This window comes from Otolemur garnettii, unplaced genomic scaffold, assembly GCF_000181295.1.
Source record: "Otolemur garnettii isolate 467f Iridium unplaced genomic scaffold, OtoGar3 scaffold00096, whole genome shotgun sequence".
Classification (NCBI taxonomy): Eukaryota; Metazoa; Chordata; class Mammalia; order Primates; family Galagidae; genus Otolemur; species Otolemur garnettii.
Genome location: NW_003852491.1, coordinates 2565620 through 2586615, shown reverse-complemented (window position 1 = coordinate 2586615; position 20996 = coordinate 2565620). Strand labels below are relative to the sequence as shown.

Below are 20996 nucleotides of genomic sequence, written 5' to 3'. Positions count from 1 at the left end.
AAAAAAAAAGCATCATAAGACATTTTTAAAAAACAAGCATTATTTAGGCAAGGAAATGAGACACACAGCACAGCAAGCAGGATCAACACTAAATTATAGATTTGATAATTATGCTTCAGGGAAGTAAAAAATCAAGTAATAAGTGCTTTGTTAAATCTAAGACATATGCTGAAATGTCTTAAGTGATATCTTTTTGACCTTGGTCTTCACTGAAAAGGCTTGAAAATAAAGAGTTACAGGTATCCTCAGGGGATACCAAAGCCTGCAAATGCTAAAGCCCTCACATAAAATAGTGTAGTATTTGCATATAACCTAGGCACATCCTCTGTATACTTTTCATCTCTAGATTACTTGCAATACCTAATAGAATGTAAATGCTATGTAAATAGTTGTCATACCATGTTTTTAAAATTTCAGAGATGGGGTCTCATTAATGTTGCTTAGGCTGGTCTTGAACTCTCAAGTTCAAAAATTTTCATAATTCTTTATTGTTGCTTTGTTATCTACCCCTCACCCTAAATATTTCTGATCTGTGTTGGTTGAATCTGAAGATATATAACTAAGTACATGGAGGGCTCTCAGCATATCCCAAAATTATCTTTAGAAATTAAAAAGGCTTGGCTAGGGGCAGTGGCTCATGCCTGTTAATCCTAGAATTCTGGGAGGCCAAGGCAGGAAGATTTCTTGAGGTCAGGAGTTCAAGACCAGCCTGAGTAAAACCGAGACCCTGTCTTTACTAAAAATAGAAAAAATTAGTTGGGCATGGTAGTGTATAGTCACAACTGCTCAGGAGGCTGAGGCAAGAGGATTGCTTGAGCCCAAGAATTTGAGGTTGCTGTGAGCTATGATGCCATGATATGGTACCTAGGGCAACAAAGTGAGATTCTGTCTCAAATAACTAACTAAATAAAAGTACAAAGAGAAGTTATTTTATTTTTATTTATTAATTTTTGGCCAGGGCTGGATTTGAACCCGCCACCTCCAGCATATGGGACTGGAGTCCTATCCTTTTGAGCCACAGGCGCTGCCCAAAGAAGTTATTGTTTAAAAAATGTAGCAACAAAAACAGACTTCATCAATAAATGCTCTTGATCAATACTACCAACATTGCATATTTTGATTAAAATTGTTGATTATTTTGATTAAAATACTCAATGTTGGTAAGAGCTTTTCCAAGTAAACACAAATATTCTAAAATATGCAGCTTCAAATGTTCAGCACTTCTTACATTCGTCACAGTAACTGTTTCCACAGCAGGGAATGACAACGGCATCAGTCATAATATCTTTGCAGATGAGACACAACAATTCATCTGGGATAGGATCATCTTCTTCTGAAGAAGAAGATGGCTCCTCTGGTAGGAAGGGTGGTTTTTCTTTCTTCCCAATTGCATATGCTTCTCTGTAAAAGAAGGTTTTCATGTTTTAGCATTGTTAAGAATGCAGAGTATTCATTCATATTACATTTTCTACATGGGAGTATGTAATTCAGTACACTGCCAAATTAGTTTAGACAAGCTTATCTTCCAAAATAAGGCAATGGTTATACATGTCCTTCCCCTAAACAAAAAGACACAAAACCCTAAATATAACAAAAAGAAACAAATATGTGCCATAAAACACTTAAAAAGATCTTAGAATCCATAACTATTAAGAACCAACTGAGGGCCCAGAGAGATAAAGCAATACATTTAGTGCCATAAAGCTCTATGCGGCAGAGACAGGATCTGACTTAGGTAACATCCTAATCATAATTTTTTCTACTCCACCTTCCTTGGGGGATACGGAGGGCAGAGGGAATCAAACCAAACCAAACCAAACTTCCCTCTCCATATTTTAACAGTACCAAAAACCTGCAAAGGTATTGGAAGTGAATGCCACAAGATGGGAAACTAAAATTAGTACTGACATTATAAGGGAAGATAGTTCAAGGGAAATGCTGTATCATCACCACATAAATAATAGAATGAGACTTTGAAACCAATGACCTACTTATAATTAGTATTTCAAGAGAGATTAATCTGTTTATAGTCAATTAAGAAATATTAATGGTTTAAATGGTCAAAAATGTGTTATAAACATGTGAAGTAACACCTCATCAGACAGTCTAGGTCTAGTTTTTTGTAGAAATACATTTTGCAGAAATGTTGGTATTAAAAAAGCTCTTCTCAGACTTCTCACCTCTGCTTCTACATTCCCATCTTCTCTGAAATTAGGCAAATTTGTAAAACATAGGAATTCCTAGAGAAATCCTATTTCATTTAGGAACAAAGTGTGTTTATCTCAATGCTAAAAATGAAAGAATCTCAGCTGTACGGAGTAGGGTACCTTAGGTGTGTTATTTGTGTTGCAGTTGCTCCATAGACATCACCACGATTCCAGAAATAAGTATCAATTTGCTTATGCCCCATTGTTCCCAATTTGTGAAAGAGGAGTCTCCCACTGCCCAAAAGAGAGAAAAGAAAAAAAAAAAAAAGAGGAGAACAGAGGATAGAAAAAAAGAAACAGAAGAAGAGTCTGAGTTGCTTATCAGTGGTGTTAGTGGAGAGGGTGAAAGTTTCATTTAAAATAGTTGGACTCCCATCTTTCCCCAATATTTGCTGGGTTTGGCACAAATGGGCTTTTGTATTTCATCATTCAAAAGCAATGAAGTTAATTATTAGTTAGGGTTCACAGGTGATATTAATTTTTCCAATGAATTTCTATTCTTTAAAAACTTTTACATAACATGGATGAAGCGGTCTGCTCTTGTGTCCATAAAAATCATCAATTTCAGCATACAGTGGTTTGGTGGCATCTATGAAATGTCTCTGAATTAGAACAGTGCAACAACAAACTGCTCTAAGATGAACCACAAAAACACAGAATGGTGACTGATAAAAAATAGATGGGGGTGAAGTTGAGGAAGTAAGCAGGGTTGGAAGTTTAGGAAAACTAATTCTTAACTGTGAACCAAAACACTGTATTCACTAAAAAGTATTCAAAATCATTTAATTTTTCATAGCATAGCCATTTTCATCATTTCCACTCGCTCACTACACTACACTTCAACAATACTTGTAGCATGAAGCTGAGGAAATCTGTATTCTTACAAACAGTTTATGGTTTTGTGTGGGGAGTGTCACTGAGAATAATGAACAACTATTTTCTAAATGGATGCTTCTCAAAGTATGTTCTGAGGTTCCCCAATCTTCATAATCTTCCTGGAATATAGAATCATGGTCTTTTCACATAACTGAGGGCTAAGGGGCATACCATCTAGAATTTTTTCTGTGTATATGTAAAGTCACTCAAATGGACCAGAATCTTTCAACACTTTTTTTTTTTTTTTTTTTTTTTGAGACAGAGTTTCACTATTTTGCCCTGGAAAGAGTGCTCTGGTGTCATAGCTCACAGCAACCTCAAACTTCTGTGCTCAAGTGATTCACTTGCCTCAGACTCCATTATAGTATAGTCCCAACAACTGGCTATTTTTCTTTCTATCTTTGTTTTTTTGTAGAGATGGGGTCTTGCTCTTGCTTAGGCTGATTTTGAACTCCTGAACTCAAAGAATCCACCTGCTTCGGCCTCCCAGAGTGTTAGGATTACAGGTGTGAGCCATTGCACCCAGCTCAACAATTTCTGTAGAAGATTTTTATGCACAATAGTTACACAACCACAGCCTAAAGGAATACTTAATATTGTGTTGTGTATTATGAGTTCATAACTGCTGAAGATAATCAAAAGGATAATTCAATATAGTAAATAACAGCAGATAATTAAAATAGAGCTATCTAGTTGAACCATGCCACCAGATTTTTATGTCTGTCCATTTTATTAAAAACTGACTCCTAAAATAAAATCTGAATACACATTAAAACTAAACATTAGGTATGTTAAACAGTAATAGCTGATGTAGACTAATGGTTTGTAAATAAGTCCTACTCATATGCTATATCCAAACTTATTCAACACACCTCAGTATTTCATTTGTACTTGCCACTTAAATTTGCCTTGACATATTACAGAACTAATCTCAAGCCTCTTGTTTCTGATAATGAGTACAATTTGTTTTGTTCACTTAAAAAATGGAAGCAGCATATATAATTAAGATTTTGTGGGAGTATGTATGTGAATGAGAAAGAAAGCAGGGAATGACAGAAAAAGAAAAAAATTAGAAGACTACAAGGGAAGGGGCACTCACTGATTAACAAAAATCCCCAAATCCATTTTAAATTTGCTTTAAATGGAGCAGACTGCAGCCTCATAGAAATGTAACATGTGAAGACTGATGATCTTTGTACAAAGTACTTAAGGAATCCAACTAGCCAAGTTACAAGCCCAATATTAAAACACTACACCCTGGGACTGACTGTAGCCTCCACAGGTCATATCTAGTTTGCATACTTACGCATCGATAGTTGGTATTGCATATTTTCCAGTGTTGGTAAGCATTGCACCTTTCATATTAGGATCTTTTACTTCCATCATGAAACTTCTGGGAATTCCAGTGCTTTTTTTAATCCTAGGACCAGATTCAAAGTTTTTATCCTATTTGGGGATGAAAAGAAGAGGAAGAGAAAAAGCAGTTACCTTTATTTAATAAATCAGTAACATGATACAGAACTTACTAACTACCCATATTATTTGTAGTGCTTTACACTGATGATATTATTTAGTCCTCACAACTGCCATGTGAAGTAAGTAATATTATTATTTCCATTTCAGAGAATAAAAATTAGGTTTGGAGAGAGCAAGAACCTTGCTGAACCATCAAGTGGCAGAACCAAGAACCAAGCCTGACAAATTTGACTCCAGAGGAATGCTTTTAGCTATTGTATTAGAGAAGACGATAGTTAATTCTAAAAAACATAAGGTGTATTGAAGTTTCTACTTTGAACTTACCCCATTTGTTGGGCAATTCTTAATATAATGGCCAGGTTTACCACAGCGGAAACAGGTATAAGATGGAGGTGGTGGACCTAGAGGTTTCTTCATGTAACTAAAAGAGGGAAAAAAAAATTACATGTACCAGATGACTTTTAAAAAGTGATATTTTTAACTGGGGTGAAAAACCCACCCCAAAAGTTCCTATTAGTATAAAACTCCTATGAACTTACTTGATTGGGTCGTATTCATGGCCAGATTGCGACATCATTGCTTTAATTTTATCTTCTTCAGAAGCATTGGCTTCAGCCAGATTGGCAGTCTGTTTAACAGGTAATTATTTGACACACACATTAGAAACACAGTTAAGACCACACAGCCAAAGACAACACCACTCATCCTGTAAAGAGCAGTATCTAACGAATCTTGCATAAAAATAGCTATTTACATGTATAACCTGGAAGATGAACTGGGAAGTCCTTAGGTCATTACATGATGTTTGAGTGTCTGTGAGGCTGAAGAAAGTCTTTCTGGGGGCACTCAAACCTTAGACCCTGTTTGTACCTTACATTGAAATTTACATACCACTCCTCTAAGAGTTAAAAACTGAGATTAATTAGAAGAAAAACACTTGATGTTTTTAAATCATAAAAATAATTCAAGTGTCAGAGCATTATGATTATAATTTACAACTTGGAGGCAGGGGTTTGGGTAGAATGACAGAACACTTTATGTAACAGATATTAGAAATTAGAAATCTTTTTAGGTAGTGGGTTAGTTTCAAAATAAGTACAAAAGATGTGTACTGAGCATCTGCAATTGTAAATTCAACTCTCCACATTAATTTCATAAGTTTCATAGCTTATCTTTAAGGTCTTATATACAATAGTCTAGATATAAGCAGGGTCTAAGGGAGTGATTTCTAATAACTTGAACTTTCAAGCATCTAGCACTCATACCAGTCATTCACTGGGTTTGTTTTTACGTTCATCCACAAAACAAGCAACCAGTTTTAACATTTTATTGTAATTTTATATACAAAGATGCTTAACATTAACAGAGCTTAGAACAATAGCAACATTTACAGAAAACTGGATTACAGATGTTTAACAACTAATTTGTTTGAACCCAAACATTATTTTACAAATACCTGTAGTTGAAAAATGAAAAAGAAAAAAAAAATCCCGAAACCTCCCCAACTTCTCCCCACAAAGAAACAACGGTAGGAATAGACCAAAACTCAAATATGGTCCTTACAGTACAGAAGAATAAAAACAGTAAACTACAAGCTACTAAAGAAGTTAACTCTATGCTAAATCACTCTGCATTATAGAACTATAAAATAGAATAGTCTTAGTCCATTTTATGTTTTAGAATGAATTTTAACGTTTAGTTTTCCCAGAATAGGAGCTTAAAAAGCAATTTGTTACTAGGACATTTTGGGGGGATACATTCTAGGAGGAAAGGACACAACTTATAACAAAGCCAAGGACAAGATAGGGACAGCACTAATGGAAAACCCATCTTTTCATTAATCTTCCTTCATTGCTAAATTTGGTTTCACAGTTCTGATGCAGGGAAAAAAGGATTGTTGTAAAACTAGACAACTTCTTTCTTGGCCCTCAAAAGTCTGCCTATTCTTTTTTTAAAGGCACAATTTGTAAGTTAAATGTTATTTTTTAAAAATGTTATCCATCACTAGTGCTTTCCCAAACAAAAGATACACATTCTTGAGCAGAAAATGCAAGCAATCTTATTGGAAAACACGGCATATACAAAGATTTCAGGAGGTAACAATTTACCCCTCTGCTAAACATACACATTGGTATATTCCTGCAAACAGCTTCACACACTTACACAATTCATGTAGTCTGTGTTCAAACAAATTAGGTTGTTTAAAACTTTTTCTAATGTAGACAGACTACAAGTCTACAGCATAAAGAAACAACTATTATCACATTTAAAATATTGACCTTCATAGGATCAATTCAAATATTCAAGAAATAACCATGCAATCGTCCATGTAAAGGAAATCTTCTGTTTTGGCTGCTTTAAAAAAGTCCACATAATTTATAGCCAAAACCAGGAAATTCCTCCAGAACCTTGTTATAGTTTCCAATGTATAATTAAAATACATATATATATGAGAGAAAATACTAATTAAGTATAGCTTCGTGTCTTCAAGTCTTGAAGATGAACACTCCAACATTACGCTGAGGCTGACAAAGTACTCCCCTATCTTCTCAAGAACCGGCAACTACTCTTTACAGGATAGTAAAAACATGTACAAGGCTTTTGGAAAATACATCCTCCCCCAACCCCTTAAAAAACGGTTTCACATTAAAAAAAAATGTTAGAAAAAGATTTATATTTTCAAGAATATATATACCTTTGTAAGCTGGGCCAGAGAAATTGATGCAGAAGAGTCATCAATCTGTTCACAAAAAATTAAACACACATTCAAGTTCCAAACTGAAAACATTTTAAAGTGATCATTTAGCCCCTACTGATACTTAATGTTCAAATATTGGGCTTTTTTTTTTAGTTTTCTATAGACCATTACTTTAAGCCTGAAAGTGTAACTCAACCTACTTCACCCTTCCCTGCATATTTTATACATAGTATAAAGGCTATCGGTTGTGGGGGAAAGGGACTCAATCACAATGAAAAAATGGGGAAAAGAAAAGTATTATCACAAAGAAAATGTTCAGAATAGTGACTGAATACTAATAGTCCCATGTCTCTCAATGGTCTCTAAATTTGATAATGCTCAAGACAGTGTACACTAGAAGAGAAAAGAGAAATCCTTCTAATTTTCCCACAAAGCCATTATACATTATAAAAACAAGCAGCTTTTTTGCAGTTTTTTTTTTTTTTTTTTTTTTTGGCCAGGGCCGAGTTTGAACCCGCCACTTCCAGCATATGGGGCTGGTGCCCTACTCCTTTGAGCCACAGGCACCACCCAAAACAAGCAGCTCTTTAACAGCTCAGATAATTGTTTTAATAAATAACAGTTCCCATATAATTGCTGCTTTCTTTTTTGAGTATGTACTGTTCAGCCTGAATAAGTTTATTCTCTTAATACAAAGAGTAACAAAGCAATCACAGCTTTATTAGGGCAAAGATGTTAAATATAAAAAAAAAAAGTAAAAGAAAGGCAGCCTGGGGAAAGGGTGAACAGCAGTCACATATGTGATGGATTCTAATATTTGGGGAAAAAACCTTTTTTTTCCTTTTTTTTTAGCAACAGAGTCTCACTCCGTCACCCTGGGTAGAGTGCCATGGCATCATCATAGCTTACAGCAACCTCAAACTCCTGGGCTCAAGTGATCCTCTTGCCTCGGTTTTCTGTTTTTAGTAGAGATGGGGTCTCACTCTTGCCCAGGCTGGTCTCCAACTCCTGAGCTCAAGCAATCCACCTGCCTCAGTCTCCCAGTGCTACGATTACAGGCATGGGCCACCATGCCCGGCTAAGAAAAAAGAAACTTAAACAGAGCAAATATCTACATATAAGGATATAAAGGGGCTTTAAAAAATATACTTTAAAATGTAACATTAAATTTTTTTTATTATACAATCCCCTAAAATTATTTTAGTTATCAGTTTTTAAAAAGAGTATGTTTGTATAAACACACATACACACAGATATTTTTACCAAGTAACCCTGAAAATAAGCTTTCCCTACAGCTTCCTAATGTAATAAGTAGTTTCCTTGTTCAACATGTTATAATGTTTTAAGTTTCTCACGCATTACTGGTCAGCTCTCTTGTTTAAAATGGAGGTAACGCAAGATGTCTGGATCAAAGAAAAAAGTCTTCTGATATTTTTCAACTATCCAGAGAACCAAGAGTATTAAAATAAAAGCAGCATGACTTAAGAGCCTGGAATAGAAATGTAACCAGTCTCAATATGAAGTTCTCGGCCTTGCCCACCACAGTAGGGATCCAATAAATGTAAATAAAAACACCTATGACTAAAGATCAGGTACATTTCACAAGTATCTTAGGGTTTTAAAAGTTAGTTTGATGGACTTAATTACTGGAATGTTAATTCAGACAAAAGGTTCTCTGCTCCACGTTGAGGGGCCGTAAAAGAGTTCATAATGCACTAGTCCCACATTCCTGATGTACAACTGCATAACCACATAATTTGTCACTGGGTTCTCATTCTTGCCAAGCTTTGAAGTATTTTTTCCTAAGAACTAATCTCAAGGGGCAAGTAGGAAAAAAACTCAAAAGCATATATATAATAAAATCTGACCTACTCAATCTGTTTCAAGAGGGTTACATTTTATACCAACCAGGAATTGCTTCAATTTAAGTAACAAGGACTAAATACTGTCAACCATCATTTATACTATGTTTCTAGCCAATGAAACAAATTACTAGCCTTTAAAAATAGCCCATCACTATCTAGAATAAAAATACGGATAATTTTCTTAGAAAGAAAACAACCAACTATATTAACTTTCTTACCAATGAAACCGAGACATTCTTTAAAAGTCTCCCCACTTCTGACACTTAAGAAATGACTTGTTTTTATTTTTAAGCTGGGCCTTCTTCATCCTTTCCTTTTAGCCTTCTTCTAAATTTTTATTATACCATGTAGTTATTGAGTTGAAAGTGGTTTCAGATATGCAATTGCACCTAAATCACCTTTTTCCCACCAAGTAATGACTATCACCCCTAAATACCTCATAATCCAACAAGGTCAAATTTACTACAAATTTAGAAAAGCATCCAATTTTGTTTTCTACATAAAGCAAGGTGTTAAGAAATGAGTGAAAATGCTGACAAAGAATGGCTTAAAAATTATTAAGAATTTATATGTACTTAAAACATCAATAAAAATAGTGACTCTTAGTGGGATAGTAATGGGTAAAAAAAAAAGACTGCCACCTTAAAAAAAATCTTTACAAACTGATCAATGCATAGTGCAGACATTAAAATTAACCCCCCTCTTCCCTGGAATCTATTTAAGGGTTTTCTTTCTTCTGGGAGCAAGGATCTAAAATCTTTTGTGCCAATTATATTTGCTTGAATTTAAAGGATCCTACAAAATCTAATTCTGATGTTCAGTCAGCAGAAAAACACCCATCTCTGGTCTACCAATATGGAAGGATGACTAAATAAAATAATGCTAGGGAATATGAAAACAGCCACCCTTGATTAGAGTTGGCTTAAATGGCCAGAAATGTATGCATTTATTACTTCTAATCAGAATAAAAACATTGGCTAAGGGCCTCTATTTACTGTGCTTCTGTGAATGTGTATAATCCACATGACTTTTAAGCCTCCTTAGATGGGCACTAATTATGCTTGATGAGTATACTCTCTCTCATTCTAAATGTCAGCAAATGTACCCCAAGCAAATAAATAATGGGGATAATAGGTATTTAACGTCTTCATTTCAGATAATTCTACCTAAAAATTTAAAGCCACTTTTAAAGTCTTAAAAAAAAAAGAGAAATCTAAACAAGCTTAAAATAAACTGCTTCTTATAAATGTAATACAGACATGCCAGGGAACACACAAGGCTAAAAGAATGTTAACTTTATTTATGAACATGTGATTTGTGTTTATACACATGCTAATAAACAAAAAGGAAGTAATTGTTTTCAAGAAATAAAACTTCATCTGAATTAGTTTAAATGCTATATAAAATGTACTTTATACAAAATGTGTTACATTAACTACTACAGTAACCAGGATAGTCGATCTGATTTGTGCTAGCATTTGGATACATAAAAATCAGTTTTAAACCAATCACCAGCAAAACAGAAACTTGGACAGTTTTTACAGCATTATGCTTAAAAAAAAAAAAGAAAAAAGAAAAAAACCATATATCCAAAAGAGGGAAAAAACCCCAAAACACTAAGACTTTTGATCTTTGAATCTCTGTGTTTAGTTTCATGAGAACTAAAGGCCATATACTCTAGAGAACAAGTCCAAAGTTCAGATATCTATGTTGTATTTAAGATTCAATGATTCAAGGTTAGTGAAATGCCTCATACACAAAGATCAGTAATATTTAAAAGTATAAAGTGAAATAGCAAGCAATACCCTTGAATTCTAAATGAAGCTTTCAGACATCTTGTATTGTGTACAATATCAAGCCTGAGCAGTAAAATGTTTAGAGAACCATCAAGTTTACAGAACCCCATTACGATAGACCTGTATTCTAAAACAGATGTTTTACCCCCCAACTTTGAAATGCTGCTACCTTTTAGAGCTTCAAAGTCAAAATGGTGTCACACTTAAGGTTAATCTGTGATTGCAAAAATTAAGATGTTATCCTGGTTAAGGAAGTTACCTTTGATAAGCTATAGCTTTCAACGGTCTAAGAATTAATTAATGCAGCATTTTAGTATCCTCTGAGAAAGAGGGAAATATTCCAATTTGGACATTTAAGTTGACTAGATAAAGGAGGGTCTCATAGTATACTCTGAAAACCATGTACCCAATTATATAAAATCATCAAAAACACTGAAACATATTCATACAGGGCCCCAATTTCGAGTTTCACTTTGTAAGTACAGTTGTCAACAAAGAACAGGAGCTCAAAATTGCCAAATAAAGCAAGACTAAATATAAATAATAAGGGTGCATAAATGGTTTCTGGAAAGCTCTTTTCTATGATGTGTTTGAACTTGGAGAAAGCATCAAACTTTAATAAGCTTTGCATGTTGCTAATGCATTTTTGAAAGCCATCAATCAGGCAGGAAAAAAAAAACTAACAAAAACTAAGTGATACAACGTGAAAATGGCAAAATATACACTCCAAACATTTTTTTATTGCAAGAAACAAAAAGCACACAACAGCCTGTACATACATACAAAATACTAACTATAGACAGACAGATGTAGAACATGTCATCATGTTCATTAGTGTAAAACCTAAACGATCTAAAAAGGATCATACATTAACTGTACAACACAGTGTCATACAGGGAAAATGCTATCAATTTAATATGAAACAGTGTTATGGGCACAAATTACCCATTTCTACAAAATAAGTGTGCAATTTATGCCATAAATATCCATATTCAACTGAGCTGTCATCAAAATACATTTTATTTACAATATGTACTATGATCAGTTGGATATTAAGGTCTAAAATGATTTACTTCACTTCTACATTATAAAGGTAAAAGCAATGTGTAGAAAAAGTGTGAGATTGTGTTTTTACATACTGCTTTTGTAGTTGCCATCACTGGTTCAGTTCGACTTCTAAAAAACAAAACAAAAACAAAAAAAACTAACATTAGCTACTTATGAACTTTTGTGCTAATAAATCTTACATCTTCAATCACACATTTCTAAAAACACAATTTCCCTTTGGTACAAAAATGTTAAAAGTCAATTTTTGGATGACTAAAGTGCTACCTTTACTACCTTTGAACACCTTAAGATACATTTGTGATTTCCCAAAAAGTTCCATGCCACAGAATTCTAAAGTAAGTATCTGCTGCCACTTACAATAAATGTTTTCTGAAAGGTAGTGTGTGGGTTTGTTGTTTAGAAACTTTGAGGTTTATTATTAAAAGGCTAAAAACTGAATTATATTTCTCTCCCCTTTCTGAATAGGTCCAAATGTAAACCCACCAGATTTTCGTAAAGGAAGAGCACTGTTGTCAACGTTTACAATTTAGACCCCTGAGAAACTGCTGTGCTCTGAAAACTAATTTTCAAATCCAAGAAAAAGGATAGCTATTTTCATTTTTAAAATTAATTGAAAAGAATTCTAACTCCCAGATTTTAAATTGGACAATTTTATGTTTAAAAGAACCTACAGGCTCAGTGCCTTCAGCTCAAGCAGCTAAGGCACCAGGCACATACACCAGAGCTGGCAGGTTCGAATCCAACCTGGGCCAGCCAAACAACTACAACCAAAAAATAACCGCGCATTGTGGCGGGTGCCTGTAGTCCCAGCCACTTGGGAGGCCGAGGCAAGAGAATCGCCGCATAAGCTCAGGAGTTGGAGGTTGCTGTTAGCTGTGATGCCATGGCTACCCAGGGTGACAGCTTGAGGCTCTGTCTCCAAAAAAAAAAAAAAAAAAAAAGAACCCACAAATTAAACTTGAAAAGAAATTTCTTTAAGTCCGCACATGAATGGCAACAAGGTTGTTAAATACAGCCTTTAAATGCTTAGTTTTAGGCCTATGTTATTCATACCTTAACTATAGAAAAATGTTAAGATAGCATCTAAAAGGAGTTTCTAGGTCTGTGCATGATTTAGAAGTACAAACATAAAAAAAAAAAATGAGCTTTCATTTTCTTGTATTTGCTCAGCAAACTCAGAGGCATTTTATGAAAATTATTTTACAAATAAAATCCTATTAGGTGAACTGGCATCAATTATGTGTAAGAGGCAACTTATTTTGCCATGTACTTAAAATTTCTTTCCTCAACAGTTTCTGAATATAAAAAAAACCTACAGAAACTGAATGCTTGCTATTTAAACAAAAAGGACTTAATAAAGTGCCATTTCATACTAGATTGTAGGAATTCCCTTCTTATAATTTACAATTCTTAGACTCACTTAAAGCAAAAAGCACAGGCCACTTAATTCACCAAAAATTTACAAAAAAGGGATCCAGTTTTTTAATGTTGATACTATACAGAATATATTACACAAAAGGACCAGCAAATGTTAAGATATGGAAACAACAAATTAATAAGAAAAAATTTTAGAATGAATGAATTCTTGCCAATGAGTATAAAACTCCAAGAAATGACTTTAATTCCATTCCAAGAACATACTGCATTTCACAGGACTGGCAAATTCCAGAAACTTTTTTGATACAAAGCAGAATAAAATTTGCCAGAATTTCAAACCTAATTTCTATTTTTTTTTTCTTTCTTCTTGTTTAAAGATAGGGTCTCACTGTTGCCCAGAGGGGAATGTAATCTTAGCTCTCTATAACCTCACACTCCTGGGCTCAAATACTTCTTATCCCAGCCTCCTGAATAGCTGGCACCATAGTGTGCCAACATACACAACTAATTTTTAATTTTAATTTAATACAAATAGACTTTCTCTATGTTGCCCAGGTTGGTCCTGAAGTACTACTTCAAGCTATTTCCTCGCCTTGGCCTCCCAGAACCCTGGGATTTTTTTTTTTTTTTTTTTGTTTTTTTTGTTTTTTTTTTTTTTTGCAGTTTTTGGCCAGGGCTGGGTTTGAACCCACCACCTCCGGCATACGGGGCCGGTGCCCTACTCCTTTGAGCCACAGGCACCACCCAGAGCCCTGGGATTACAGGTGTAAGGCACTGCACATGGCCAAAGCTACCTAGTTTCTAAGTGGAAATCACTACCCTTTAAATAGCCTAAGTTACTGCCCTTTTCACACATTAAGAGTTCTGTTTTCATTAATAAAATAACAAAGCAGAGAAAGTTAAAGAACAGGGTCTCACTTTGATGCACTTGAGAGTGGTGTGGCACCATAGCTCACAGCAACTTCAAACTCTTGGGCTCAGCCTCCCATAGTGTCTGACTATTTTTAGAGATGGGCTCTCTCTCTGGTTCAGGCTGGTCTCAGGTAATCTACCTGCCATGGCCTCCCAGAGTATAAGGATTATAAGTATGAGCCACTGTGCTGGCCTTCTTTATTTTTGAGTAATCTGAGATACAACATACAACTGGCATAAAGCAGTAAGCAGAGTCAAACCTAAGTCTGGTCCCAGTGTCTATGCCAGGGGTGGCAAACCTCTGTCCTCAGATGTGGTCTTTTAACTGAATCCAAATTTTACAGAACAATTTTGTCTTCTATAATCCCCCTAGACTGACAGGCACATTAGAACATTAGTAAGTCATAAGAGCTGAACTGACATCTGCTATGTTCATGATTTAGTTCTAACTTCCCCTGACTGATACCACTACCACACAAGGCTAGTATGTGAGTGTATAGGGGTCTTGTACGCCAGTCTGTTAATTTTTTTTTTCAATATGCCTGAAACACAAGGGAAACAGTTTTAATTTGACTTTTTAGTTTTTAATTTGCAGTTTTTGGCCGGGGCCGGGTTTGAACCCACCACCTCTGGTATATGGGGCCGGCGCCCTATTCCTTTGAGCCACAGGCACCACCCTGTTAATCAACTTTTGACAAAGGTGTCTCTGTCTGAAGTGTAATTTGTGGATAGTTGTACATCTTGGCAATATTTTAAATTTCTATCTACTTAACAGCCCATCAAGTCAAAGATGGCCAAGAGAATGCTGAAGAAGAAAACAGATTTTTAATGAAGATTGGGAATTGCAATTATTATCTTGTTTCCACTAAAGATAAAGAGCTGCACTATCAACATTAAAGAAATTCAAGGCTCAGGCAGCCACTGTATTTTGTATCTCTGCCATATGTCAAGTGGCGGGTTCAAACACAGCCTCAGCCAAAAAAAAAAAAAAAAGAAATTCAATGCTTAATCAGTGTTTTAACATGCACAGGGTATCACAAATACTTTAGAGGGAGAAGTGTAAAAGGTTGTGTTAATAAGATGAAAAGCAAAAACAAAGACAATTCTTTCAAGCAGCAATAAGACCTAGAAATAATGCTACTGAAACAACTTAAAAAGCAGCTTATATTGTCAGGGAAAAAAGGGAAGCTATTCAATGATGCAGAAATTGTAAAAGAATGTGTCGTTAAATTTGTAGGATATTTAGACCTTACTAATATTTCTAAGTACAAACAACTGCCTCTTGCCAGGATAAAGAACCATGGCTAAATGGCAGCATGAATTGGCCTTCAACATAACAGAACTTCATGCCAAATTTCTAAAGGAAAATATATATTCAATCACTTCGGTGAATCAACGGATACCATTGACTCAGCTCAGGTTTTATACTTCACAGGGGTCCTAATACAAGTTTTTCTTTGTTGTGAAAAGTTACTTGCTTTGGGCACTCTTGTAAACAGAACATAGGGAATAGTTGTCTTCAACAACTTTCCCGACAAATGTTGTGAAGTTGGACTGAATTTGGGTAAGTGGTTTATGTACTGTTTCCCTGAAAATAAGACTGTCTTACATTTATTTTTTCTTAAGAAGATACATTAGGGCTTATTTTCAGGGGATGTCTTCCCTTCCCTGGCAACATGCATATCTGCATAGCCACACCCATCACTAGGTCTTATTATCAGGGTAGGGCTTATATTTAACAAATGCATAAAAATCCTGCTAGGGTGTATTTTGCAGGTAGGTCTTATTTTTGGGGAAACACAGTACAGATAGATCCTAACAAGAAAACACGAAGGTTTACTGCAGATAAAAGAAATATTAACAGATCCAGATGTTTTCATTTCTTTTCCTTGTATCTTGCATCAACAAAATCTCTGTGCTAAAGTTACTATTTTAAATGACACTTTGCAACAAGTTATAAGTATTTTTAACTATATTCATGCAAATGCAACAAGGCACCATCAGTTTTGTAACATGCTAAAGTTGAAAGAGGTATTCAGAGTGGAGTTTCTGTGTATTTCTTAAGAGCAGCTGGTTATCACAGGGACAGGTGTTAATATCTGTGTGTCTTGATCTGGGTTAGGTAGAATGTAGGTTGGCAACAACTGGTGATTTAAAATCACCTATTTTATCTTTGTGAGAAGAGATAATTAAATTTTATGAAGAACAGAATCAGCAATGAGGATTATTGGAAGATTTCTATAGGAATGCAGTATTTTTGTGTGCTACTATATCAAATCAAAACAATCTGACTACTACTTTGCAAGGTAACACTAAGTTAAGGAAAAAAATTCAAACATTTAAAAAAACGCTGTTTTTTTAAAGCAATTCTTCAGGCCAGCTGTGGTGGCTCATGCCTTAATCCTAACACTCTGGTAGGCTGAGGAGGGTGGATCCACTGAGCTCAGGAGTTTGAGACCAGCCTGAGCAAGAGGGAGGCCCCTACTCTACTAAGAACAGAAAAACTAGCCAGGAGTCATACGAGGCACCTGTAATCTCCAGCTACTTGGGAGGCTGAGGCAAGAGGCCTGCTTAAGCCTAAGAGTTTGAACTTGCTGTGAGCTAAGCTGATGTCATGGCACTCTACCCAGGGCAACAGAGTGAGAAACTGGCTTAAAAACAAAAACAACAGAAAACCCAAAAAATTCTTCAAAAGGAAATTCTGGATGAACACTTCCCCTAGTTAGCAAAAGTCACTGATAAGCAGATAATAAATGAGAATCATCTGAAGAGTACGCAGCTGTTACAGACCTATTACTAGGAGAATACAATGAATGGTTCACTGATTTTGAGAATCACGACATCATACTCAAGTTAGCATTTCAGCCATATCAATGAATTGTCACTAGATGACATTTTGAAGTTACCATTTGACGGTAAAAAAGCTCCAATTGGCTCAGCACACATAGCACAGTGGTTACGGTGCCAACCACGTACAGGGAGGGTAGTGGGTTCAAACCCAGCCCAGGACAACTAAACAACAATGGCAACTTCCAACAAAAAATAGCCCAGCATTGTGGCAGGCGCTTGTAATCCCAGCTACTTGGGCTGAGGCAAGAGGATCGCTTAAGCCCAAGAGTCTGAGGTTGCTGTGAGCTGTGCCGCCACATCCTCTACCAAGGGTGACAGCTCAAGACTCTGTCTCAAAAAAAAAACCTCCAACTGAAACATAGAAAAATGCAGTAGAATATACACGTACCTTTGGCAACGTGGAAAAATACTTTCTTGCTTTTTTAATCACCTATTGTCAACCTACATTCTCCCTACCTAACCTAAATCAAGACACCCTTCAGCCCACAAATGACTGATACTCATCTAGAGGATCAACTAAAACTAGGCAACAAAATATTCAAATGCAAAAAAAGAGGGAAAAAAATAAACAAATATTCAAATGCTTTACAACAAAAAGCAGATATAACAAACTCATTAAAAGGTTAATTTTAAAATGAACAAATAGTTTTCAATTTTGAAAACTGAAATACATAGTAGTTAAGATTTTTAAAAAATAATGTACATTTTTAAGTACATCAAATTGAAGTTCTTCTTTTTTTTTGAGACAAAAAGTATCAAGCTGTCGCCCTGGGTAGAGTGCCGTGGCATCATAGCTCACAGCAACCTCCAAATCTTAGGCTCAAGTGAGCTTCTTGCTTCAGTTTTTCTATTTTTCGTAAAGATGGGGGTCTCACTTTTTGCTCAGGCTGGTCTCAAACTGGAGAGCTCAAGCAATCCACCTGCCTCGGCCTCCCACAGTGTCAGGATCACAGGCCTGAGCTACCATAACGGGCAAAATTAAAGTTTCTTGAATGTGCCTTGACTATGGCCTTCCAACATGATAAAGTTCCCCACCTGTCCATGCACATAAATCCTATGTACTCTACAGCCTCACAATCAAAATTCCTTTTTGATAAAAAGTGAATGTCGACCTTTCTAAATATTCTCGATGTCATCAAAATATTTTTTTTTTTTTTTTTTTGAGACAGAGCCTCAAGCTGTCCCCCTGGGTAGAGTGTCGTGGCATTACAGCTCACAGCAACCTCCAACTCCTGGGCTCAAGCGAGTCTCCTGCTTCCGCCTCCCAAGTAGCTGGACTACAGGCGCCCGCCACAACACCTGACTATTTTTTGGTTGCAGCCGTCATTGTTGTTTGGCGGGTCCGGGCTGGGGATTCGAACCCGCCACCTTAGGTGTAGGTGGCTGGTGCCTTAGCCGGTTGAGCTATAGACGCCGAGCCATCATCAAAATATTTAGGACAGATTTCTATGACTCTTAAATTTTTGTGGTAAAGAAAACAGAACCACAAAAAATAGTAGGCAAATCAAACCCAAAAAGGGTACAGAAATATTTACTGACTGATTTGAATATCACTTTCTTACCTTTATAAATACTGCCTATGTGAAACAAAGTTTTCCTAATAAGAATGCTTTCTTTTAACTATAAGTCAATTTAACTGGGAAAAGAAATCAGAAAAAAAAAAAACAAAAAACAGAAACTCTATCCTCAAAGTTTTGAGTTAAGGTTAAAGTATTCAGTTCTAACATAAACTTGTTCTCATAAAATTAAAAAATCTTTTTAAAAAAGTCTATTTTGAGAAGTACACGAGATTTCACAAATACTTACATAACATATGTCTTGCTTGTAGATTTAACACCTCCAATGGGAATTCTTCTAACAATTACAGATGAATTCTTAGGGATTAGAGCGTTATCATCAGTATATTCTGTAAATAAAAATATAGTTGAATTTCTATTTGGAGATTTGAGTAAGTATCCAAGAATGAGAAAACTTCAACCAAATATAAACTTTACGGGAAATGAACTTAGATAGAAATATTAACAAGTTCATGTTCCTTGCATCTAAATAATGTCAGAACAAAAATCCAAAGCCACAGGATTCTCTTCAAAGGACACCAGTGTGAATAGGTTCTTCGATCTAGCACACCTCTACTTTTGTGGAACTCCAAATCTCAGTAAGATTTAGTTTATTTAACCAGAAATGCTGAATATGCTAACTATGAGAAAAAGCTGTTATTTAGAATGAAGACATTCTATTTTTCCTAGACCCTAAACGTGAATTGAGTATTATGATCCCTCCCCCTCATGAAGCTTATTATTGGGGAAAACAATAAAAATTAAATTATGCTAGGTTGTAAATAAGAAGAGTTTTCTAGCAAAGAATTTACGGTGGAATGCAACTTTGGATAGAATGTTGGTCTGAAGAAAGCCCCTCTGAGGAACTTACATAGGATACTCGAAGATTGATAAGGGGCGCAGGGAGGAGGAAATAGATAAGGAATATTTCAGGCAGAGAGAAAAGCAAGGAAGAAATGACCCCAAAAGGCCCAATGAGCTGAAGAAAATGAAAGATATGAAATATGACTAGAAAGGTGTAGATCACATACTGATTTATATTCTGTTTCTAATTCTAAGTACAACAGGAAGTCATTGAGGATTTTAAACAAAGTGATGATTTGATATATATTAAAGAAAAATATGTTACAAGAGTAGAAATGGTGACTAAGAAGGAAGCTGCTAAATAATTCAGGTAGAGATAATGATAGCTTGTGTGTTACGATGTGTCAGAGAAAAATGGAGACAGAATGTTTTCAGGAAGAACTGACAAAGCTCACTGATGGGACTGAATATTGGGAAGATAAAGCAGGTGGAATCAGGCCAGAAGGAATTCCAGGATTCCTGTCTTTAGCCACTGGATAAACAGTGATGTCACTTTCTGAGATGACCAAGAGGAAAGATGAATGGATCCTATTTTTCTACTCCTTGGACTATTACTATTTATAATACTCTGGAAGAATGCTAAGCAATCAAACCTTAACTATGGTAAAAACATTTGCTAAGAAAAAAATTCAGAAAAAGAAACTCACTACAAGATGCAGAAACATAGCCATCTCCTTTAATCATACAACCAGACATCAGGGTTCACTCTTAATGGTATTTTTACTTTCTTAAGTCATTTAGCAGAGTGGTTGACTACTTCTATTCTTCCAATTTTTTTGAATCTTACCAGCTTTATCATTTTTAGTCATATTGCTATCAGTATTTTCCTGCTTTAAACTAAACTGCTCAGGCAAGAGTTTTTTCAGTATATTTAAGTAGTAAACTATATTTCACAGGTATTCAATCAGAGTAATGCAATTCCCCAAATTCCAAGCAAGCTCTGAGTCAAAAAAATTGGGAAGCAGCAGAGATGAGAGATGTTTAAAAGGTTAAATCCAAAAACAAAGCAGTGTCAAACACCTGCCAGGAAGTTTCTAAATATTTAACAACTCTCAAATGTACTCACAATAGCATTTTTTTTTTTTTTTTTTTTGCAGTTTTTAGCCGGGGCTGGGTTTGAACCTGCCACCTCCAGCATATGGCGCGCCCTACTCCTTTGTTTGAGCCACAGGTGCCGCCCTCACAATAGCTTTTGAAGACAGCTTATTATTATTTTTTTTTTTGGCAGTTTTTTGGCCCTGGCTGGGTTTAAACCTGCCACCTCTGGCATGTGGGACCGGTGCCCTCCTCCTTTGAGCCACAGGTGCTGCCTCAAGATAGCTTATTATTATTATTAATATTTTTGAGACCAAGTTTCACTATGTCACCCTTGGTAGAGTGCTGTGGCATCACAGCTCACAGCAACCTCAAACTCTTGGACTTAAGTGATTCTCTTGCCTCAGCCTCCCAAG

The 20996-nt window shown here is 35.6% G+C and overlaps 1 protein-coding gene across 3 annotated transcripts in view; it reads right to left on the bottom strand.

The window, feature by feature from the left end:
• Positions 1–20996, bottom strand: part of RBBP6 (RB binding protein 6, ubiquitin ligase) — a 38430-nt gene that overhangs the window by 12777 nt on the left and 4657 nt on the right. For all 3 annotated transcript variants that reach the window (XM_003795738.2, XM_003795737.3, XM_023516697.1), the window contains 7 exons: positions 18932–19031; positions 12058–12094; positions 7255–7299; positions 5099–5187; positions 4884–4980; positions 4390–4529; positions 1229–1401 (listed from right to left, as the gene is read on the bottom strand). In XM_003795738.2, the coding sequence (XP_003795786.1) occupies positions 1229–1401; positions 4390–4529; positions 4884–4980; positions 5099–5187; positions 7255–7299; positions 12058–12094; positions 18932–19031 (681 nt within the window). The remainder of the gene's footprint in view (positions 1–1228; positions 1402–4389; positions 4530–4883; positions 4981–5098; positions 5188–7254; positions 7300–12057; positions 12095–18931; positions 19032–20996) is intronic.